Source organism: Mesocricetus auratus, unplaced genomic scaffold (assembly GCF_017639785.1).
Source record: "Mesocricetus auratus isolate SY011 unplaced genomic scaffold, BCM_Maur_2.0 Super-Scaffold_15014, whole genome shotgun sequence".
NCBI classification, from domain to species: domain Eukaryota; kingdom Metazoa; phylum Chordata; class Mammalia; order Rodentia; family Cricetidae; genus Mesocricetus; species Mesocricetus auratus.
Window position 1 is genome coordinate 39,928,023 of NW_024429186.1, and position 25,516 is coordinate 39,953,538.

The 25,516-nt window shown below is 43.7% G+C and overlaps 1 protein-coding gene across 1 annotated transcript; it reads right to left on the reverse strand.

Annotated features, from left to right (window-relative positions):
- Nucleotides 1–752: 752 nt before the first annotated feature.
- Nucleotides 753–15,008, reverse strand: Churc1 (churchill domain containing 1). Its single transcript, XM_005072753.3, has 4 exons — nucleotides 14,860–15,008; nucleotides 9,356–9,491; nucleotides 7,366–7,436; nucleotides 753–917 (listed from the first exon to the last, which is right to left on the reverse strand). Exons 1-4 carry the CDS (start codon nucleotides 14,896–14,898, stop codon nucleotides 825–827), a joined length of 339 nt encoding a protein of 112 aa, XP_005072810.1. The 5' UTR covers nucleotides 14,899–15,008; the 3' UTR covers nucleotides 753–824.
- Nucleotides 15,009–25,516: the final 10,508 nt, after the last annotated feature.

Genomic DNA, 25,516 nt, shown 5'->3' on the forward strand with positions numbered 1-25,516 from the left:
CCCTCTTTCTATGCTACTCTATTTTTGTTGTTGTTGTTGTTTCTTGTTTGTTTTTTTGAGACAGGGTTTCTTTATGTAGCCCTGGCTATCCTAGAACTAGCTGTATAGACCAGGCTTGCCTTGAACTCATGGAGATCCATCTGCCTCTGCCTCGCAAGTGTTGGGATTAAAGGTGTGCGCCTTCTTTGGAAAGAAGTCACTATGCACACAGCCCACACTGACAAAGTAGGACCATCGGAAATCCATGCCCCTTCCTTCCTTTTTTCTTCCTCCCTTATTTATTTATCCATCATCTACCCAACCATTGCTATGAGCATGGACCCATGGGTATTTAATATATACTCTGGGCTATAACCCAATACCAACTTATTTATTTTCAAATTATTACTGCTGTGTTCACTGGGAGTTCTTGTCTGGCCATCCCTTAATCACTGTGGTTTTGGGTTTTGTTTGTTTGGTTTTTGTTTTTAGCACAAAATGCTCTAAGTTCACCATGTAGAATTCCTGCCCCACTCCATCATTTACTCCTGGATTCCTTTGATCGGAAACCAAGTTTGTGAGTGCAGAAAGTGCATAGGTTCTAGTGTTTCCTAGCTAAATAACTGCTAGCTAAGATGCTTCACTCTGGCTGCTCTAATGTATCCAGGGGACCTTAGAAGAGGACCTCAACTCTAGGAAACAACAATTCCCCAAATTGCCTTTTCTTCCAAGTGGGTAAGTTTAAACAGAAAGAAAAATACAAAGAACTTCCATTATTAGACAAACCATTAGGCTTGCTATATTGTAAACCAAGCCAACAAATCTACAACAGAACAGCAGGAAGCTTAGAATAGCAGAGTCATCTGTCGGGGGTCATCAGGAAGAATACTGATAGTGTCTTCAGCTTTGCCACACAATAGACACAGCATGGTGTACTCCTAGAACAAGACAAAGTGCAAAATTACCTCAAGGGACAGGCAGAAAGATGCTCTATAAACGATTGCTCAGGAAAGCTTTCCTACCAATTGTCACTGGTAAGCCTGCTGCACAGCAGATTAGTTCCTCAACACCTATTAGCAATGCTCTGCATTTATCATGCACACTCCTGGAGCCTTCTGTTTATGTTATCTCTTATTTCTCATGCATATAAGAAGGGCATTTTGAAAGTACATGGCTATTTCTTAGACTAAGGAAGCATACATATTTGCCTTGTGTTTCTATTTAAACTAACAAAGATACCTGGGTTGGTGCTGCATGTAGCTCAACTGGTAAAGAACTTGCCCACCAGCCAAAAAGCCCTGGTTTCAGTCTCCAGCACGAACTGGGCATGGTGGCACACAACTGTATCCCAGCACTCAGAAGACTTAAGGCAAGAGGATCAGGAGTTCAAAACCAGCCTGGACTCCATGAGCCCTTGTCTCAAAAAGGTAAAGGGCATTTTCTCAAGCTTGGTGACCTGAGTTTGGTAACTTTGATCCCAGGAACCTATACATTGGAAGAACAGACTCCCAGGTGCTGTTCTCTGACCTCTACACATGTTCCATGGCAAATATACACAACACACACACATACACACACACACACTCTCTCTCTCTCTCACTCTGTAGACCAGGCTGGTCTCAAACTCACAGAAATCCACCTGTCTCTGCCTCCCTAGTGCTAGGATTAAAGGTGTGCACCACCACTACCACCACAACCACTGATTGAATAAAATTAACCTCTTTTAAAAATGAATAAATAAAATAAGTAATGAAGCAAATTGGACGTGATTTCTTTTTATTTATTTATTTTTTGGTTTTACGAGACAGGGTTTCTATGTATTGTTTTGGAGGCTGTCAGTCCAGCCTGGCCTCGAACTCACAGAGATCCACCTGCCTCTGCCTCCCGAGTGCTGGGATTAAAGGCGTGCGCCACCAACGCCCGGCTTGGGCATGATTTCTATGGACAAAGTCTTATTCTTTGGGCCATACCTTTCCAGGATATTTACACAACAGGAGGGGGAAAAGAGACAAAATATTCAAGCTGAAAAAGCTATCTTTATCAGCCCTAGGAAATAAAAAAGTATATTAAATTCACTAGTATGCCACACCTCATATTTAAACAGTTAATTGTCCAAGATTTCATCTACTTAAGTACCTAAGTTTTTATCAAGTTCTATGTGTCTCGTGCTTAACAAATGTCTAGACTGGTGACAGAAGGAATTTTATTTTAAGCAAAATTCCTTAGGGTAAAGTTCTGTTCTTACAGCTGTCCCAGATGTATTTTCTTTAAACTTTTTATTTAAAATATTTTTGTTTTGTTTAGGAAACACATATCTATGTTGATTCTACCAATGCCTCCACACCAGATGGTGCTGCCTGGAATGGATCAGTCAAACGGTTTTCTTGGTCTGGACAGTCACTAGCGAGGACTGTGGAGCCAAACAGTGACAAGGCTCAAAGTCCCCAAAGGAGACAAGCGCCTTTCCACTCCAACCGGCAACTCCACCAGACAGCAGACTGTTCCTGACTTAATCAATTGGCTGACTGACTGTCAGAGCTGGAGGCTAATTCACAGCTTTGTGTATATTAGGCAGGCACACTTCCACTGACCTACCTCTCTGCACTCCTGATTTTAAAGTCTCCTCTATTCACCCAGCAGACATACATACATTAACACTTAGAGAACAGATACTACTCATGAGCATAAAGTACAATAAAAATCTACCCTCTACAAGGTATCTACTGCTGTCAACATGTCTAGTGTTGACATCACCCACCAGACATCACTATTGGGAAGGCAATCTCTTACTTGAAATGAAGACAAAATGTGATGGAGAACAGGAGGATCAGAAGGCTGAGGCCAGCCTGAGCTACACAAAGACCCTGTCTTAGCATACACATTGGGGGTGGGGGGAGATGCTTCAATGCTCTGCAGTGTGTGTGTGTGTGTGTTTTTTTTGTTTTTTGTTTTTTCGAGACAGGGTTTCTCTGTATTGTTTTGGAGGCTGTCCTGGAACTAGCACTGTAGACCAGGCTGGCCTCAAACTCACAGAGATCCGCCTGTCTCTGCCTCCCGAGTGCTGGGATTAAAGGCGTGCGCCACCAACGCCCGGCTCTGCAGTGTGTTTTGTGCAGTGGTCAGTCATCAACGAAGGAAAGGAGGCATCCTGACCTTTACAAAACTAACACCCTTGACTTGGAGAAACAAAAAATTGATACAATGCATGATATAACCTGGTAAGATTATTTAATCAGTGAAACTGGTTATACTTGTAACCTTTAATTTACAGGCAGCCAGGAATTTGAGTTTCATTGTAAGTCAATGATATGAAGGCCATCTTACAGAGCTGTAATAGGAACGGGGAAATAGGAGACTTGGTTAAAGAGATATTCAAAACTGAGCGTGGTGGCACAGGCCCCTAATCTTAGCAGGAGGCTCTCCACTGCTACACAATGAGACACTCTCAAAAAAGGAAAAAACAAAATTATTCAAGAAAAACAGAAGGGAAAAAAAAAGCTCCCAGAATGGGTCACAGAAGTAGCTGAGTGAAACAAGTTTAAATTATTTTTAAGAAAATAAGAAGAACTAAGTATGCTAAATACAAATTTTAAAGTATTTGCTTGTTTGGTTGTTTTTCAAGACAGGGTTTCTCTGTGTAGCCAGAGTTGTCCTGGAACTCACTCTGTAGACCAGGTTGTCCTGGAACTCACAGAGATGTACCTGTCTCCGCCTCCCAAGTACTGGAATTAAAGGCATTCCCACCATCATTAACATTTTTTACAAAATTATGTGTACTTGTGTGTGTGCTGCAGATTAATATATGCAAGGGCAGCACCCACAGAGGCCAAAAGAGGGCATTTGGATAGCCTTAGTATAAAATTTTCAGTCTAGAAAATATCCTGGAGACAGTACCATGTGTCCTCAGCATTCAAGATGAGGATAATCCTCCTCCAATGTTAGAACAATACTTCATATGGGGTATGTATGTAGAGGAGGGAAATGAGAGAGAAGCTGGGCCAGCTACAGCTTTGGAGTAAGGAGCCTAGACACTGTGGTGTGTCAATGATGGCTGTGAAAGATCAACAAAGTAGTATAAAGAATAAGTTTTTAAAAAGTCATCTAAGGGGCTGGAGAGATGGCTCAGAGGTTAAAAGCACTGACTGCTCTTCCAGAGGTCCCAAGTTCAATTCCCAGCAAGCACATGGTGGCTCAACCATCTATAATGAGATCTGGTACCTTCTCCTGGTATACAAGCATGTACACAGATAAAAAACTGTACACATAATAAATAAATATTTTTTAAAAAGTTATCTAAGGGGCTGGAGAGATGGCTCAGAGGTTAAGAGCACGGGCTGCTCTTCCAGAGGTCCCAAGTTCAATTCCCAGCAACCACATGGTGGCTCACAGCCTCTGTAAGGAGATCTGGTGCCCTCTTCTGGTCTGCAGGGATACTTGCAGGCAGAGCACTGTATACATAAAAAAAAAAAAAGTCATCTAATGGCTCACTATAGGATGTAGGTTGAGCAAGAGCAGGTGTTGGTAAAATAAGACTGGAGCTAGAGCCCTGACTAAGATTTTGTTTTCAGGAGCACGGTGACTATCTAGGCATTATGACTGCAAACCAGCTTCCCTTTTCCTTCTCATTTCTACTCAGAGCTAATTTTGGGGGCTGTCTGAAAGTGGCTACATACGGTCATAAAGGAAAATGAGCTGGACTTTAGTCTCATGCCAGTGCTTTATAACAGCTCTCTGGACATAAATGGGCAATTAAAACATCCATTCAGGGGTTTCAAAGACCTCATGTGCTGTAAACAACCGTTTCCTCTCATAAAGATAGAGCCAGGGGTTTTAAGCCCATGAAATGCTCACCCTTCTTTGGCCACAGCTATTCCCGAGACCTTGGTTTTGTTTAAGTTACACATATCACATAAATATTTTAAGGCATAAATTTTGATGTTAAAGAGTTATGGTGAAAATATTTCAGATCAGACACTGACACATGACCGTGTATCTTTTTCTTGCCATTTAAAAATACGGACAAGGGGCCAGGCGTTGGTGGCGCATGCCTTTAATCCCAGCACTCGGGAGGTAGAGGCAGGCGGATCACTGTGAGTTCGAGACCAGCCTGGTCTACCGAGGGAGTTCCAGGACAGCCTCCAAAGGTACAGGGAAACCCTGTCTCGAAAAACCCAAAAAATAAATAAATAAATAAATAAATAAATAAATAAATAAATAAATAAAACTACGGACAAGGAAGGGACTAGAGATGGCGCAGCAGTTAAAGGCGCTCGCTGTTCCTGCTGCTCCTACAGAAGCCCTGGGTTCAGTTCCCAACACCCACACGCCAGCTCACAGCTATGTGTGACCCCAGTTCCAGGGTTAGTGCTCTCCTCTGGCCTCCATAGGTACCAGACACAAATGTGGTATACACACATACATGCAGGAAAACATTCATACACATAATAAAAGTAAGTAAAATCCAGGGGCTGGAGAGATGTCACAATGATTAAGAGCACGGGCTGCTCTTCCAGAGGACCTGGATCCAATTCCCAACCCCCATGTGGTAGCTCACAGCTGCAACTCCTGTTTCAGCTGATCTGGCGCCCTCTTCTGGCCTCTGTGGACACTGCATGCACATGGTACATAGACACACGAAGGCAAAAAAGCCCACACACATAAAAGCAAAACCTCAAAAAAGTTCAAAAATAAATAAAAATTTAAAAATACAAGTGAAGGGGGATGGAGAGGTTGCTCAGTGGTTAAGAGCTGTCTGTAACTCTTCTTCCAGGGATCTGATTCCCCCACAAAGACATACTTGAAGGCAAAACACAACTGTATATAAAATAAAATTTAAAAAATACAAGTGGGAGATATTATGCTTTTTTATGATTCTGCTGTAGCGGAACCATATTTTATTTTCCTAAATAAATACTTTTATTTTCCTAAGTAAATACTATCTAAATTTGAATGTGATTCACACACAGTCAGTCTAAAAGCTTGAAAACAAGCATCGTGTCGGGTAGTGGTGGCGCACACCTTTAGTCCCAATACTCAGGAGGCAGATCTCTGTGAGTTCAAGACCAGCCTGGTCTACAAGAGCTAGTCCAAAGCCACAGAGAAACTCTGTCTCGAAAAACCAAAAAAAAAAAAAAAAGAAAGAAAAAGAAAACAAGCGTCATGAAGAGAGCGCTGGGTCCTAGTTTGTCTAGGACTAGGTCCCATGGCTGTCAGGGACCATCAGACTTGCAGCTCTTCAGCAACCTTGGACCTAGAGGCCAGAGTTCTTCAATGCTCTCCTGACTACATGAAAGCTAATATAACAAATCCCTTTCTCTCTAGTGATTCTGCTTTTCTCCTCCAACCTTGATGGACCTAGCTCTCAATTTAGCTTAATGAATTATAAAAAACAAAAGAACAAAACCCTTACAATACTTGAGAACACACAGTTGTTCAAATCCACATGCCAACTAGGGCAAACAAAGACAACCTCCTTATCAGATTTTCTTACCCTCCAAGTGGACAGGACAATGCCTGGGACTCACTCTGTAGACCAGGCTGGCCCCAAACTCAGAGATCCATCTGCCTCTGCCTCCTGAGTTCTGGGATTAAAGGAGTGTACCGATATTGTCGCTACTACCCAACAGCCAACACTTAAATTAAGTCAACTGTACCATTGCCTTAGCAGCTGGAGAAGAACATCACTGCAGAATCTCATAAAAACCCACAATGGCAGACTAGAGATGGAGCTGCAGTGAAGGGCATTTGCTACTCCTGCAAAGGACACAGGTTCAGTTCCCAGCTCCCACAAGGTGGTGGCTCACAACCATCTGTTACTCCATACTCTAGTTCCAGGGGATCTGGAACCCTCTTCTGGTCTTTGTGGACACCAAGTACACACACACACACACACACACACACACACACACACAGAGGCAAACACACTTACACATAAAAATAAATATTTTCAGCCGGGCATTGGTGGCGCATGTCTTTAATCCCAGCACTCAGGAGGCAGAGGCAGGCGGATTTCTGTGAGTTTGAGGTCAGCCTGGTCTACAGATCAAGTTCCAGGACAGCCTCCAAAACAATACAGAGAAACCCTGCCTCGAAAAACCAAAATAAATAAATAAATAAATATTTTCAACTTTTTTTTAAAGAAAGAACCCATAACGGGTTAATTAAATAAAATGACAGAACTGAAATATCATTTGCAAAGCATACATTTTGATTTGTGATTCCTGTGAGGATGCACAGATACAATCACATTTAAAGTTTCACAGCTTACACAAGACAGGGCTGGTCTCCTTTAAAAACTGCTAGTACTTCATTACAAAAATTGTTGTAGATGCCCGAGGGTACTTTTAGTCTTTGACCCACCTTAATAATACCCACATATACGTTTACCTGAAATTCATCCATGATACTGAATGTATACTCATGTCTGGCTATTACATGATGACAATTCTTGCACAGATCTGCCAAAACAAAGACACATAATGAAGCCTGGGGAAGTTTCTTAAAACAATGAAATTTCTATTCTTAGCATATAATGTTTGCCGGGGGGGGGTGGTGGCGCACGCCTTTAATCCCAGCACTCGGGAGGCAGAGGCAGGCGGATATCTGTGAGTTCGAGGCCGGGCTGGACCGATAGCCTCCGAAACAATACAGAGAAACCCTGTCTCGTAAAAACCAAAAAAACAAAACAAAAAAGCATATAATGTTTAAAAGGAATCTCAACTCCGTCACATTTAACACAGCAAGAAACTCATTAGAATACTGGCCTTAAAAAAATCCAGATTCTACCACAACCCTACCTAATTAGGACCTGAGTTGGAAGGTTCAATGTGTGCATAGTAATTCCCACTGAAAGCTACCTGCAGAAATCAATACACAGATTCTTAGATGTTAGTTACTTCAGCTGTGCTAGGAATTGAACTTACAGCAGGCACTCTACCACTGACCTACATTCTCAACCTTCTAGTCATTTTTTGTTTGTTTTTGTCCCTTGTTTTTTTGTTTTTTTTTCTACACAGGGTTTCTCTGTGTAGCTATGACTGTCTTGGACCTGCTTTGTACACCAGGCTAGCCTCAAACTCACTGAGATCCACCTGCCTTTGCCTCCAAATGCCAGGATTAAAGGCATGTGTTGCTCTTGTCACTTTTTGGGCTGAGGTCTTACTAAATTGCCCAGGCTGGCTTTGGACTCACTCTGTAGCTTAGGCAGGCTTTGACCTTTCAGCCTCCTGCATAGCTGGGGTCAAGCCCGCAAGATTGAGTGAAGGTGCTTGTCACCAAGGACCTGGGATCAAGTGCCTGTGCTAGCAAGTCTGGCACTGTGTTTTTAAAGTGTGGACCTATCTGGCTGTGCAAATGCCGTTAGTCTCAGGAAAGACAGTAAATGTGCAGCTATACCCAGGCATAGATAAAACCAAGTGGACAGTAGAGTGAATTTGAAGGTAACAAAATAATCTACTAGAAACAATGTAACAACAGTTAATAAACTGTGGTTAGTGTGTGCCAGGTAATCTGTTTTTTGTTTGTTAGAAGATATTTATTTATCATGAACACAGTGTTCTGCTTTCATGTATACCTGAAGGCCAGAAGAGGGCACCAGATCTCATTATAGATGGTTGAGCCTCCATGTGGTTGCTGGGAATTGAACTCAGAATCTCTAGAAGAGCAACCAGTGCTCTTAACTGTTGAGCCATCTCTCCAGCCTGTGACGGGTACTCTTTAAACACTTCTTTTTAGCTACTCATGTTCTCTCTAATTCAATGAGACATAATATTATTATCACTTTGTCAGGAAACAAAGGCAACTGTGATTAAGTAAACAAAACTACAGAGATAGGAGGTTTGGAGCCAGAATTCTTAACCTAAGAACGTGACCCCAGAACCATGGTTCTTAGCCACTATGCCCTGTTCCCTCCCTGTTAAAGAAGACACAGACTTCAAAGGCAAGCAAACCCAAACAATAGAGTCTCTATGTTTCTCATTTAAGGTGATATAAAGTCTTTACAAGTGACCGGGTGTGGTGGCACACATCTATAATCTTGGTGCTGAAGATGCAGAGACAGGAAGATCACAAATTTAGGCTATTCTGAGCTGCATAGCAGTAAGACCAAACTGTTAAGAAAACAAAACAAGCCTATGAAAAATAATTTTTAAAACAATTCTATGCCTGAACTTCACTCTTGAGTTATCTGCAGATGTTATTCACAGTGTGGAGATGCTGGGTAAAAGAGGTCCTAACTGGATTTTCCTCACAGGAACAAACAGTAACTATGTGCTGTAACACAACACTGAATGTGCCCTTGGAGCACCTGTTAGGCCAACCAAGTTCTGAAAGCTGACACCTGCTAATGGATTCGCATTTCAAAACAAACTCTACTTACGATCATAGGTAACTATCTCTTCTCCATCTTCCTCTTTCAGGGATCTGTTTGTGATCAGCATAAAATCTAGCTTATTGCACACAGCACAGCCTGTGAAATTCAGTAAGAATGATCCATTCTCCAGACAGGTGTTCCCCTAAAGTATGAGACAAGAATCTTCTTACACTTTCAAGTCTTTGGTGAGACTAATTGACTCAAAATCTCCAAAAGGAGAAGACACAGCCAGAACATACCTGCTTGAGGTACATTTGTAAGTAACCAGCTTTCCCACAGAATTACTCCTTATACATATTCGTGAAATACCTGTTAAGTTCATAAATCTCTAAGGACTACAGTGTTTACGAGAGAGAGGTAGCTCAATGCAGGAGCATTTGCCCAGCATGTACCAGGCCTTCAGTGCAATCCTGTAGCACACAGCAAACAAACATAAAGGAGAACTAAGTCCAAATATTTAGAAATAACAAGGAAAAACAACATTCAATGTGAAAAAGAAGACTAGAATTAAGAGTTGGGTGGTGGCGGCGCACGCCTTTAGTCCCAACACTTCGGGGGCAGAGACAAGTGGATCTCTGTGAATTCAAGGGCAGCCTGGTCTACAGAGTGAGTTCTAGGACAGCCAGGGCTACATAGATTAAACCTTGTCTCAACCCTCCCACCCCCAAAAACAAAAAAAGTCCAACTCAGACACAACTGTTTCAGTGACTATATATCTAACTAAGAAATTACTGAAATTCCATTTAATTCTGTCAAGAGAATTTGAGTTTATAAACTTGGATAGCTGTTTTATTTTTTTTAATATTTACTTATTATGCATATAGTTTTTTTTAATCTGTGTACATGCTTGTATGCCAGGAGAAGGCATCAGATCTCATTATAGATGGTTGTGAGCCACCATGTGGTTGCTGGGAATTGAACTCAGGACCTCTGGAAGAACATGCAGTGCTCTTAACCTCTGAGCCGTATCTCCAGCCTGAATAGCTGTTTTAAATGAAACATATCAACATGTAAATTTTAATTTATACATCACTAATTCAGAGACTTTTGCATCTGATGCAATTAGCAGTTCATTTCTGCGGTGCCACTGCGATCACTAGAGTATAAAGCTAAAGGGAGAGACATGAAACACAAGTTCCAGTCACACTGTGATGAAGATATTTTGTTACAATTTTTAAGAACGGAATATAGTTTTAGTTACAACTGTTTTTGCAAAATGCTTTTCTGGAAAAAAATGTTTCATAATTGAATTTTTCAAAAAAATTGGACTTGGAGGCAGTGAGATGGCTCATCAGGTAAAAGTGGTTGACGACCTGAATTCCATCCCTGAAACCCAAGGTGGAAGACAGGGACTCCTGAAAACTGTCCTCTGACCTACACACACACACACACACACACAAACACAATGACTTCTAAAAGCTGGGTTCAGGAAATTGGTGGTCTGATTTCATATGAATTCAGGCTTGAATTCAAGTTCTCAGTGGAGCATTACAGGCCAGTAGGCTAGAGCCCTGCCAGGAACCTAGTCTTTGAAAAACATCTATCCAAAGATAAATAATTAAATATTGTATACTTAAGAGCTACCTAACAAAGCCAGCCTGGTCTATATAGTGAGTTTTAGGACAACCAGGGCTCTGTAGAGGGACTGTGTCTTTAAAAGGTGGAGGAGGAGGACTTGCTAACAGCTACTGTCTCTATTATTTTTATTTTATTTTATTTGGTTTCTGAGACAGGGTTTCTCTGTATAGCCCTGGCTGTCCTGGAACTTGTTCTGTAGATCAAGCTGGCCTCAAACCCAGAGATCCACACACCTCTGCCTCTCGAGTGCTGGGATTAATGGCATATGCCACTACCACCTGGCTTTTACTGGTATCTTCTATTCTTAGTTTTTAAAATAAGCCATGGTGCATACCCACACATATACATGCAATTAAAAACAATAAAAATAAATCTTTAAAAATATATGCCTGACTTAAAAGAACACGACTTAACTGGAAGAATCCCTGATTCTGGAAAAAGAATTCCCATCTAAGAATGGGAATTAACCCATTCTAAGTGGTCACTTCGCTTCTTCTAAACAAAAGTTCAGAAGTTCAGAGTTCTCCATCCCATATCTGAAGGTTCATGAGAAACTGCCTTAACATCTACCCACTAGCTGTTTCTAAATATGTCTTCTCAAATTCCAAAGAAACCTTAAATTCTTTCTCATGGCAGCCCTTTATTTAAAACAGAATAAAAGCAGGAGAATGCTTCAGAATGGCACTTTCTAGGTTTTCCAGAAACTTCTCTGTTCTTCACTTATTTTGACAGTCTACCTGCCTTTTATTATATCTCTGTATTTATTTTGGGGGTGCACACCTGTCCCACATGTGGAGTCAGAGAATTTGCAGGAGTTGGTTCTCTCCCTCCACCATGGGAGTCCTAGGGATGGAACCTGGGTCGTTAGGCTTGGCAGGCAAGTGCCTTGACCACTAAGCTATCTTGCCAGCTCAGTACATCTCCCTTTTAATCTGTACTATCATTTTACCCTGAATAAAGCTATTTTCCTACTTCCGGGGGGATCATGGGGTGGGGGAAGAAAAGAATAAACCAAGAATCTCTTTTTTAAAGATTAAAAAATGTTAAATTATATGTGTTCTTTGTCTGTTTGTGGGGGGGGTGCAGAGTGAATGCAGGTGCCTGTGGAGGCCAGAGGAGGGTATTGGACACTTCGCGCGCACACACCAGGAGCCAGAGTAATGGGCTGCTGTGAGTCGCTGATCTGATCTGAGTGGTGGGAACCGAACTTGGATTCTCTGCTGCAGCATTAAGTACCAGCTCTCTAGGCCCTAACCAGCTCTGTTAATAAGCTCCACAGGGAACTCTCCCTCACAGTCCCCAATGTGAATGTTCATCATAAAGACTCATAAACTGCTTCCTAGACATTACAGCATAAACTAAAAACATAATATAGAAAAATAAAAAAATCAGAAACATATAGAGTAACAAATAATTACAAGCAAACTGTAGAAACACCAGGCAAGTCAAAAAATACTTCTTGCATTCCAGAAGCGTCCCCCTCCACTCTTTTAGTTTAAAATTTTGACTTTGTTTTATGTATACGAGTGCCTGCCAGGTAGTCATGGAAGCCAGAGAGGAAGTTGGATCCCCTGGAACTGGTTATAGACAGCTGCTAGCTGCACGTGGGCTCTGGGAACTGAATCCAGGTCCTTCGCAACGGCACCAACCACTGAGCAACCTCTCTGGCCCCTATACGGCCACTCCTGAGCATCCTCTGTTTAGCAGCTTTATAGTAACTTTATAGTAACTTCTTCCTTTTCAACCTGGTTTTACCAACCAGGAAAACTCTTAATGTATTTTAGTTGGCTTGATTTAAAACTGTACTTTATTTGTTCTTTATCAACACTGTCAGACTAAAGTCACATCATTGCATGTAATTCTAGTGCTTTCATTTCCTTAATTCAGGGTCCCTCAACCTCAGCATTAATGACAGTAGGACTTACAGCCCTCTGTTTTGATAGTTGTTCTGTATATTGATTGCAGCAGAAGAGTTGGTCTCTACCCATTAGATGTCTAGTAGTTCTTTCATTGTGACGATCAAAATGTATCTAGCTGTGTGGTGGTGGCACACACCTTGATCCCAGCAGTTGGGATGCAGAGGCAGGCAGATCTCTGGGAGTTCGAGAACAGCCTGGTCTACACAGAGAAACCCTGTCTCAAAAACAGAAAAAAGGTCTCTAGATACTGCCAAATGCCCCTGGGAGGCGAAACCACCCCCACTTGAGAACCACATAAAATTAATTCCATTTCATGACTCTACTTTTATTTACGATATTCCTTTTTATGAACATGAGTTTTGCTCTACCCCACTCACAAACATCATCTTACATTCTTATATATCGCCAGGTGTGCCTACACATTTTGCTAGAGTAAGCACTTCTGTGCCATTCCAGTGTCCATTTAAATTTGATAATAAATGTTAATTTTTTATAAACCAAAGTGGTTGTATCACATGAAAATTCCTGTATATATCACAGAAGACTTACAAATCTAATATATATTATATATATAGTATATAATAAACTATACACACACACACTATATACATAGTTTGTTTGTTTTAGAGACAGGGTTTCTCTGTGTGGCCCTGGCTGTCCTGTAGACCAGGAGATCCACACACCTCTGCCTCCTGAGCGCTGGGATTAAAGGTGTGTGCTGCTGCCACCACCACCCCATATCACACTCACAAAATATTTAGAGAAAAAGAAATGTGAAGATGCCTTATTTCTCAACCAACACAAGAAATCCTTCATCTTGCTATTTTCCCTGGGTTTCTCTCTCCTCTAACTTAATCACAATCACCCCAAAGCCACCTTATTTGGAAGGAAACCACTTCAATCCTATTCCCTGTCCGTCTTCCCTTTCACTAGGTTTAAATTACATTCTGTCAACCAGACTCCCTCAAACTGCAAGTTCTTAAGGAGCACCGAAGCTGCCTTTTGAGTCATGCATTCATAGCAGTGGCTCTCAACCTTCCTAACGCTGCGACCCTCTAACACATTCCTCATGTTGTGGTGACCCCCAACCATAACACTGTTTCGTTGCTACTTCATAACTGTAGCTTTCCAACAGTTATGAACCATAAAGTAAACATCTGGGTTTTCCGATGGTCTTAGGCCACCCTTGTGAAAGAGTCGTTTGACCCCCGGGGCCGAGACCCACAAGTTGAGAATCACTGCTCTACAGCCTAGCCAAACAGTCTGCCTGTGTACATCAATGTGCAGTAAGTATTCCCTAAAAGAATGAGAAAAGCCAAGTCTGAGAGGATGGGGATACAGATCTGTTGGAAGGGTGCTTGCCTGGCAGGTACAGGCTCTGGGTCCAATCCTCGGGGCCGAGAAAGAGAGGAGAAAGGAAAAGACAACGGGGCAGGAGGGGGCTTCTCAATCCAGCCTTGGCTCTCACACTTGGGTTAGGGTTAGTTCCTCTCCGGACACCCGTTCTACCATCTGCAAACGTGTGTTAGAACAGAGGCTGGGGGTGTGTATGTGTGTGTGTGTAGCTCAGCTGGGGGAAAGCTTGCCGAGCATGCACCAAGCCCTGGGTTCCATTCCTAACATCATATAAACCGGGCGCGGTGGTGCACGCCTGGGATGCCAGCGTTGAAGAGGTTAAGAGGATCAGACGTTAAAGACCATCTCCAAAAAGGTGGGTTCAGAGGTTCATCCAGAGCCAGAATTAGATAAAAGAATTCCATCAAGTCGAGCTGGAGGGTGAAGCAGGGATGGCCGTGAGGGGCTGCTGTCAACCCGGGTGGGGCAGCTAATGGTGAGGTTCCCCGTTTGAAACACAGGAGAACCGGAAGGACCGCTGACGTCAGCCACCGGGGAGGGGGGCAGCCGTCCGGAGACCAGGGTCCCTGGGAAGACAGGACCGCAGAGGGGACCCTGGCCTGTCTAGGAATGTAGGCCGAGGACCAAGCCCGGAAGGCGCTCCGCCCAGTTGCTCACCCGATTGGGGTACTCCTTCTTCACACAGTCCCCACACATCGCCACACCGTTTACGGAAACCGTCCCCCAGCGAGTCCCGGAAAGCGAAACCTCGCGAGAGCTGAGACTTCTGTCGCCGCTTGCGCTCTAACTACTCCGCTCTGACGCGAAGTCTCCGCCCATAGCAATGGTTGTTAGGAGGGGCGCACTGCGGTTTCCCGGCAACAAGGGTGAGCCAGGAACTGTAAGCAAAAATCTTCAGACACTAAAAAGATCTGAAAACTGGGCGGTGCTGGCGCAGGCCTTTAATTCCAAAACTCGGAGAGGTGAACCAATGATTTTAGTGCCAGCCTGGTCTACAGAGGGAATTTCAGGACAGCCAGGGCTACACAGAGAAACCCTGTCTCGAAAAACAAAAAAAAAGGAGTGCTGCCCAGAATAATGAAATCACAAAGTTTGCTGGAAAAAGGATGGGCACGCTATTAAGCAAGCTAACACAATCTCGGGAGAGAGAAAGAGTCCTTCTCATTGATACGCAGAATCTACCTACTCCATATATAAACAAATGTACACGTGGGTGCAGTATTAAGTATAGAAACAAGAATAAGAAAGGTTAACTAGGCCGGGCGTTGGTGGCGCACGCCTTTAATCCCAGCACTCGGGAGGCAGAGGCAGGCGGATCTCGGTGAGTTTGAGACCAACCTGGACTACCAAGCGAGTTCCAGGACAGCCTCCAAAGCCACAGAGAAACCCTGTCTCGAAAAAACCAAAAAAAAAAAAAAAAAAAAAAAAAAAGAAGAAGAAAGGTTAATTATTAGAAGGTGAGGAAGATCTGAAAGCAGGTAATGAGCTATGAAAGAGGATATAAAGGCTAGTCCTAACTATCATGGATTTTTCACTCTTGGTAGTAAAATGCATAGTATATTTGATAGTGGAAGGATAAAGCCCAATGTGAAGTTCCACAGTTTTTGTTCCTAATGGCTACTCTAACTGTATAGACAGACCCTGTCTCAGAACAGAACAACAGCGAATACATAGATATTCAGATGGCCAGTATGGAGGTGTTAGGCTTCTCTTCTCTGGGTGGTAGAGAGCCACTGGGAGGTGAGGGAAAGTGGTGCTGGGCTTGCAGACTTGCGCTTGAGAATTGTTTCTGCAGCTGTTTGTTGGAATGAACTGGGAGAAGTTGGAGAAAGATAGACACCACGAGGAACCACTAGGGGGAGATGTGTAGCTTTCTGCCTCTGCATGGTCAGTAGCGGCCAATACAGGACAACCCCAACCCCCAGAAGGATATGTAAAAACTTGTTCCAAAGCACATCCTTTGGCATAAAGTGGTTTCGTGTTTAGGGGCATGAAAGACATTATACAAAATTACAGGTGTCTTTTTACTTCCCCAGAATAGCATTATACCAAATTAAAACAATTAATTGGAGACGGGCATCTTATAGTCATAGGATAAAGATCTAAGAGCTATCCAACCAAAGCCCTCCTTTCAAATCGAGTCACGTTCTGGAAGGGAGACAGTAAGTAAGACAGGAATGGATGCAGGTAGGTGGACAGGACCAGAAATTCAAGGGACATAAAACATAGAACCGGAAGTAGAGTGTGGAAGAAAGGAAAGAGAGGCTACATAGCAGGGGCGTTGTACCCAAAGTCATCAATTGTGATGTAAAATGAGCAAGTGACTAGGAAAATAAACCTTCTGTTTTCTTTCCCTTACACATAACTACATAAAACAAAGTTTGCAGAAACCATTGGTTTCTGTCTCATGAAGAATTTCTTTCTGGAATACCACCCTACCCATATTAATCTTTTAGAAATACACCAAATATATGCAGAGGCTTCAGTTTATGCATGAGATTGTCTTTTGATGAATGGAATTGGTTTAGGCAAATCTAAACGTTAAAATGCCCACTTTTCTGGTTCAGTTGCTGAACTGCACCTCTGAGACAAGAGCAAAACTTTCCCTGAAGAGTACAGTTGGAATCTCCTTTTACATTGTATCTTATATTTGGTTTGTTGAGACAGGATGTCAGTCTGTAGCCCAGGCAGGGCTGGAGCTCCATAACTCAGCTGACTTCATACTCCAAGTGATCCTCCTGCCTCAGTCTCACAAGTGCTGGTATTTCAGGTGAGCACACCTGGATTTATTTTTTAATTTTTAATAGGAAAACAAACAAATGAAACTTATCACATGCCTAAGGCATGGAAGTATCAGATTTTGAATTTCCTCCCCCCCCCAAGATTCATTATGATGCCCAAAGCTTGAAGGTTGAAGGATGCCATGCCAGTGGTGTCTGCCCTCTCTGCAGTTCGTTTAAAGGGTTAAAGAAGTGCCCCCAAGGCTTCCTGGTAACATTGTTAGGCCAGTTTCGCAGGATGGAAGGAGGCTCAGCTGCCTGCTCAGGGAAGGTGTATGTCATTCTTTCCATTCTTTCAGGGAAAGTGTGAAATAAGAGCCCTAGCTGTCCTCACCGGCTATCACCTCCCTGTGGTGAATGGCATAGCAGCAGTTCTAGGTGAAGACGGTAGACAGGGGTAGCCTGGCTGAGGGCAAGGACACCCAAACTCCTCACAGCTGGCAGCCTCAGTCTGGGGTCCAGCTCAGGGGTGGAGGAGGCTGCAGGGTGTGAGTTTGCTCTCCAAACAAACAAACAAACAAACAAACAAACAAAGCAGTTTGGTTCAGTGTGGTTTCTTTCAGCTCTGTGAGCTGGACATTCTCCTCCGCTCTAAGGTGCTTGAACCACAGTCCTCTAAACACAGCCATTTCCCTTCAGGTCCATTTTCTTCTGCTCTCTTCGTTGTCTTTCAAATGCAGTGACCACTTCTATGTAAAATTTTCTCCCAAACTGTGTGTGAATTGGGTCTTAGTGGGATTTTATTTTGTAGGCCCCTGTAACGAACATTCTTCCTGCCAGCCTGGCCCCAAATGAACACATAGGATGCTATATTAATTATGAAGCTGTTGGCCGTTTGCTATGGTTTCTTGTTGGCTAGCTCTGACTTAATTATTAACCCATAACTGCTAGTCTGAGTATTTCTACCTGGTCTTCTCTTACAGGAGAAAGGGTCTGGGCCTCTTACTCCTCTCATGTCCTACACGGTGACTGACTGTGCCTCTGTTTTCCAGAATCCTCCACCTCTCCTAGTCCCACCTATCTTGCTTCCCCATTTGCTAACAGTGCTTTATTCACCAACCAATAAGACAAACATACACACAGAAGAACTTCCCCCATCAGGCCCTTCTCTGCTGCAAAGTGTGAAACACAGGAGTTCTCAGAGTAATTTTTTGTTGTTGTTGTTTTAAAGATTTATCTATTATTATATATACAGGGCTCTGTGCTCTGTCTGTGTGTATGCCTGTACACCAGAAGAGGGCACCAGGTCTCACTATAGATGGTTGTGAGCCACCATGTGGTTTCTGGGAGTTAAATGTAGGACCTCTGGAAGAGCAGTCAATGCTCTTAACCACTGAGCCATCTCTCCAGCCCCTGTTTTTTTGGTTTTTTATCCTGTCTGTATTGATTCTGAGGGAAGAGTTTGGAATTGCTGGAGAATCTGGAGATGTAAGAATCTAGGAAAGCATAGCTAAGAGGCTCTGGTTCACCAGGCATTAGAAGTGCATGCCTTTAATCCAAGCTCTTGGGAGGCAGAGACAGGTGGATCTCTGTGAGTTCGAGGCCAGCCTGGTCTACAATCGAGTTCCAGGACAGCCTCCAAAATAATACAGAGAAACCGTGTTTCAAGAAACAAACAAACAAAAAAAGGGCTCTGATTCTTGTTATATAGGGGCCAGCAGGTAGAACTTTCCTCCGAAATGACTGTAGCACAAAATCCAAAAGAATCTTTTCTTTTCTTCTTTTCCTTTTTTTTTTTCCTTTGGTTTTTCGAGACAGGGCTTCCCTGTGTAGCTTTAGAGCCTGTCCTGGCACTTGCTCTGACATAGATTACTGACCCGACATAGATCTGCCTGCCTCTGCCTCCCAAGTGCTGGGACTAAAGGTGTGTGCCTGCCACTTCCTAGCCAACCACGGTAACTCTTATAAAGGAAAACATTTCACTGGGACTTGTGTTAATCCTATCTATTGAGAATAAAACTACTACCACAGTTTAAAGTCAAACGGAAGGAAGCTTTAATTAAATAGTGGCCAAGTGGATGACTCTGGCCAGGAGTATACTCAGGTTCCTGGGAAATGTACTAGAATCAAGTATGGAAAACGCTTAAGAAGGAAAACCCATAATTCACTGCATTTCCCATCAGCTCCAATCAGGGACAAGCATACATTCTGACATATTTCCTGCCTGGAAACTTCCCTGCCCACATGTGAGCAAGCACATCCCGTGTGGATGGGTCAAACCAACTTGTTTAGGGGAGTGAAAACATGTGGCTTGTTATCTCCCATAAACAATAGCCTCCAGCATTTTAGGAACTAGCTGTCTTTGGGCAAGGAGCTTGCAAATCAGAGGCATTTTTGTTCCATGGTAATTAAAACTTACAATATAACATTGACTTTCACACTTCTTACAGTTTCAGACATTTAGTCCATTATCAACATGGTGGCAGGAAGCATGGTGGCAGGAAGCATGGTGGCAGGTGGGAAGCATGGTGGCAGGAAGCATGGTGGCAGGAAGCATGGTGGCAGGTGGGAAGCATGGTGGCATGCAGGCAGACATGGTGTCAGAGGAGCTGAGAGTTTCACAGGTAGCAGGAAAGAGAGAGACACTGGGCCTGGCTTGAGCATTTGAAACCCCAAAGCCCACCTCCAGTGGGCTTCCTCCAACAAGGCCACACCTCCTACAAGTGTTAATTGCTGATGACCGAATATTCAAGCACATAAACCTATGGGGCTATTCCTATTCAAACCACCATACTTATTTTCTCCTTCCAGTCTAGCAAGTTTTCTCATGGCCTTAACACTAAATGCTTACAAGTGTCCTTTCCAGCCTTGTGTTCACCCTTCCCTTTGCACAGAAGGCCTACTCAGTCTCGAAGGCTGGCTCAGACATCACCTCTTTCATACAAATGGGGTTTGAACATCACAGTCATCCAGAATGATGCACAACATTTTTTTTTTTTTTTTGGTTTTTCGAGACAAGGTTTCTCTGTATTGTTTTGGAGCCTGTCCTGGAACTCGCTCTGCAGACCAGGCTGGCCTCGAACTCACAGAGATCTGCCTGCATCTGCCTCCCAAGTGCTGGGATTAAAGGTGTGCACCACCAATGCCCGGCCGATGCACATTTTGTTCACTGTCCTATTATGACGTCATGCTCACTGATTAAATATGAACTCCATGAGAATGGAAGCTTGTTTCCCAGCTCTCCCCTTTATGTCTGACACATACTGAGTACCCAGTAACTACTTATTCCTCATTGTTTACAAAAGTTGAATATGGTTTCACATGCTACCACCCTATCTCAAACTCCATGGCTATCCTTCCGCGTGCCTCATTCAGACTTCACTCTAGGTTCTTGTTTCCAAAGTGGACTTGAATTTTAGAAGGAAAATAAATCTTAGAAAGCATTTAGATAATATACATGCATGCATATATACATACATTTTTTGAGGGGACTGAGAGATGCCTCAGTGGGTAAGGGCATTAGCCATGCAAACCCAATGACCGGAGTCCCCAGAACCCACATAAAAGTCCAGATCTGTGGGATCCTAGCGATCCTCCAGGGAGCCGGGAGGAGAAACTGAAGAACCAGCTGGAAGCATGCCCGGACCGCACAGCAACAACAGAAACAAGACACACCGCCTCAAGTAGAAGGCAAGATCTTCTGGAAGCTGTTCTCCGACCTCCACATATGTGTTACCCCACACGCACATCCACCCCCCAATTAATTTATAAATTAATAAAAGATTTATTAAAATGCTTGAGCCCAGTGATGGTGCATGCCTCTAATTCCAGCATTCTCTAGGCAGAGGTAGACGGGCCTCTGAGTTCAAGGCCAGTCTGCACAGTGGCAGCCAGGGCTGTTACACAGAGAAACCATGTCTGGAAAAACAAAACAAAGCAAAACACCAAAAAAAAAAAAAAAAAAAGAAGAAAGAAAGAAAAACAAACAATAAACAACAGCATCAAAATGCTTGAGCCAGGCATAGTAGCTCATGCTTGTAATATCAGAACTTGGGAGCACTGAGACACGGCTGCAGGCTAGAGGCTAGCCCAAGTTACATAGCGAGTTCCAGGCCAGCCTGGGCCATCTAGTGAGAGCCCCCATCTCTAAAAAAGCCTAGCAACAATAGACTAAAGTCCAATGAAACCTCAGTAAATCAATGAGAATGAGAATTCATTGTTGCCACGCCTTCAGGATTCTGCCCAAGGCAAGGGAACAGCATGCTGTGATCTCCCATGATGCCACACCTTATCACTCTCCAGGAGGTGATCTATAAACCTGGAGTCTAGCCTGTCACCTCATTCCTGGAAGGCCAGCGACACCTCCTGATTTCAGTTAGTCCCAGTGTGGCAAAGCTGCAGTGTGGCAGGATGTGTAAGAAGATGAGCAGAAGGTAGGTCACTGGAGTGTCGCCTTGGGGGGCGGAGTTCCTGTGGGGCCTGCCAGGACTGTGATCCTGGGCCCTGCGTCTCTTGCTTCCTGAACTCTCCCTCTTATATACATCCCATAATGATGGCACCTGACGTGTTTCCGTGTAGCCAGCCAAAGGGCCAACCATGGAAACGAACAGATAATCATAACCCTGTTCTTGGATCTCCAAATAAACCTTTCTCTCTCTCTCTTTTTTTTTTTTCAGATGCACAGGCCATGAAGCGATGCTGTTTATTGGCTTTACCCTCATCTGTTGCTCAGTCTGCTTTCCTAAAGAACCCAGAACAACATGCCCAGGGAGGGCACCACTCCCAATGTGCTATGTCCTACACCAATCACTAAGGAAGAAATGCCCAGACCTGATCTTTTTTTTTTTTTTCAGTTTAAATTTAGATAAGAAACAAGGTTGCTTCACAAGTCAGTTCCAGGTCCCTCTCCCTTTCCCTCCCCACCTCCCCTACCCTCCCCCCAACCCCCCCCCATTATCCCCTCATTCCCCCAGGGAGGGTGAGGCCCTCCATGGGGGTGTCCATAGTCTGTCATTTCATATAGGGCAGGGCCTAGACCCTTCCCCAAGAGTTCAGGGTGAGAGTGCACCTCACATTGTTCTATGGGAGTCCAAAGTCCGTGTGTATACTTGGGATGGGTACTGATCTGCTGCCCAAGGCTCAATAGATTACCTAGGCCTCCTCACTGACACTCAGATTCAGGGGGTCTTGATCAGTCCCTTTCTCTTAAAGTACCCAGCCTTGGGCATTCTGTTAGAGGGACAGATAACAAAGAAAAACCATCTGTTGCTTTGGGCCAAATGAGTGTTGGTGACTCTCCTGACAGTGGCTTTTCGGTTCTCCCTTACCAACCAGTTAATATTCGAGTTCCATTCACCAGAGAGCCTTCCATTTCAAAAATAGATGGTATTCAAAATATAAACACACATGGAAGAAGTAATACAATATTCAAGCTTGGGGCTTTTTTTTTTTTTTTTTTTGGTTTTTTGAGACAGGGTTTCTCTGAATTGTTTTGGAGGCTGTCCTGGAACTCACTCTGTAGACTAGGCTGGCCTTGAACTCACAGAGATCCGCCTGTCTCTGCCTCCCAAGTGCTGGGATTAAAGATGTGCGCCACCAACGCCCGGCTCGAGCTTGGGGCTTTAATTCATATAATTTGTGTTTGGGGTTCTGTCTTCGAGACTCAGATGCTAGGGAAGGGGCAGAAAACCCAGAGATCACATTATATTATAGTGAGTGATTTTTTTTCTTTTTTTCAAAAGGTTTTCTCTGTGTAGCCCTGGCTGTCCTAGAGCTTGCTCCATAGACCAGGCTGGTTTCGAACTCAAGAGATCTGCCTGCCTCTTCTTCTCAAGGACTGGGATTAACAGAGTGTGCCACCACCTGGCTTAGGCAGAAAGTTAAAAGTATCCTAGGTTAACTTTGAATTCCCTATGTAACCAAGGGAGACACTGAACTTTTTTTTCTTTTGTTTGTAATTTTTATAAGTGTTGGCATTTCCCCTGCATTTAAATCTGTGCATTTTGCTGGGCCATGGTGGCGAATGCCTTTAATCCCAGCACTAGGGAGGCAGAGATAGGTCAATCTTTGAGAGTTCGAGACCAGACTGGTCTACAAGAGCTAGTTCCAGGACAGCCTCCAAAGTCACAGAGAAACCCTGCCTCAAATACAAACAAAAATCTGTGCTTTGTGTGTCTGCAATGCTCAGGAAGGCCAGAAGAGGGCACTAGATCCCCTGGAACGGGAGTTAATGTTGGTTAGTTGACCCGTGGTGCTGGGAATTGAACTTGATCCTCTGGAAGAGCAGCCAGGGCTCTTAATCTCTGAGCCAACTCTCCAGCCTGACCTTGGACTTCTGATCTTCCTGCTTTGTTGCCTGAGAGCCGGTATTACACGCATGCACCACCACCGCCAATTTATTGGGGGAGGGGCTTGAATCTGAGGCTCTCTGTATGTTCTACCAACCGAGCTACAACCTCAACCCTCAGACTTAAAAAGAAAAAGCAAACATTTTGTCACAGTAAAATCCAATGTTACATTAATTTAAGTCTCCTTTAAATGGTAGTAGACAATATCTAAAGGCTTAGTTTGCTGTAATTAAGCAATTATGTTTCAACGACAGACAGCTGCACGTGTAGCGAAGACGCTGCAGTCAGTAACCTACAGCTGTGTTTCAGGCAGCGTTCCGTGCAAACATGCAGTCTGCAAACTGAGAACCAGCAATGCAGTGACGTCACATGACACAAGACAGACAAGCACGGCCAGCGACACCTCGGACTCCCTTACACGTTTAAGAGTTGCTCACTGCCTACTCAGAAACGCTTTACTGTTGCCGAAACTTTTGTGACCGCTACCATTCGTTCACACGGGACCACAGTTGAAGAGGCTGGCGCTTAACCGATGTGACTGTGTTTCCTGAGCCTGCTAATGTTGTGAGGCTGTATCACACACAAATAAAAACGCTGGGCTCAGTGTTTACAGAAGAAATCTCTCTGGGAACTAAAGTCTAGAGGAGTGGAAAGCAAACATCCGTATGTCGAATCAGGAAAGGCAGATGAACGCTGCCAATGCTCCTTAGTCATCTCCCGAAGAGGGATTGGGGACGCTAAGCCATTGAAAGTCTGAACAAAATGGTTTCCCTCCTCGAGTTCCATCTTGGTTCACCTCTTCTCGGATTTTGACCTCATGATCCTCTCATTTTCCACTGAAACATTTTCCTAAGACACAATTCCGTCCTAATTATCTCTTTCCACGACTCCTTCCTTTTCTGGTTTGTGTTCTAGTCTATTTTCAGAGCCTACGCTATTCTGTCCGCTGTCTAATCTCCTTCCTTCTCTGCTTACTGGTATTTTAGCAGGAATGGCACTGGGCAGGGCTCAGATGTTAATTAAGCAAATTAAAGCCAAGCAAATAAAAAATTCCCAATATTTGGTTCGGGGTTCATGTGCTACCCTAGTAGCATTTCCTTAGATGTGGTTTTATTTAGATGTCATTTACATAAGCCCCCGGGGTGGAGCCGTCATTTGCATCCAGAGTGACAGCAATGGGGCGAGGGTGCTGTTGAGACAGAGAGCAAGGATATTATTACTAGGCAACAAAGCAGTGGCGGCAGACCATGTACTGGTGGCCACAGCCGGGTCTTTGTCAAAATGCTGGGGACATTTTTTTTCGTCAGTGTTTTCTAGGAACACAGTGTTTTAACTTCCTACCAGCATGAGAATTGGGTGTTGAGTTTACTCCTTTTAAAAACCAGTAACTCATGTTTCATTCCTAAATAACAGATTCAGGACGTCATCTTATGAATAGTTTTTTTTTTTTTTTTGGTTTTCCGAGACAGGGTTTCTCTGTGGCTTTGGAGGCTGTCCTGGAACTCGCTCTGTAGACCAGGCTGGCCTCGAACTCACAGAGATCCGCCTGCCTCTGCCTCCCGAGTGCTGGGATTAAAAGCGTGCGCCACCAACGCCCGGCCTTATGAATAGTTTTTAGTGTAAGACCCTGGACAGGGACTAGGAAAACAGGGAAAGTACATGGGTTGGATTCAGGTGTCTTCAGCCATGAGCAGGAAGGGTATGCATACTTAAGTACATACATGCATTTTAACAGACCGACAAAAACTTTCAAATAACATACTCAGACTGGTAAATAAATACTATACAGGTAGGGTGATCATATACTCGGGCTTGTCATGTACACTCCAAATTGACGGAGGTTTTGGATTAGGTATAACTGTGTCCTCTTCAACGCCCCAAACACCACCAACTAGGTGATAATATATCATATGCTTACCACATGTACAGACGTTACGTGTAGGAACTTAGGGTCGAGCGAGATTCTCTGTGGCGAAGGCATGTGACGGAGGGTTTAGGGATCTGGTGGAACTTGGGTCAGTACGGGAAGGAAGAGTTAAGATACAAGCTAGAAGAGAGGGGAAAAGAAGGAGAAGAAAAGAAAAACGTGAGGAACAGGAATATAGCTTTCAGGAAGCTATTAAAAAGATATGTAGGGGGAAAAATCCAGGCAGCGGTGGCTCATGCCTTTAATCTCAGCACTTGGGAGGCAGAGGCAGGCAAATCTCAGTGAGTTCCAGACCAGCCTGGTCTACAGGGTGAGTTCCA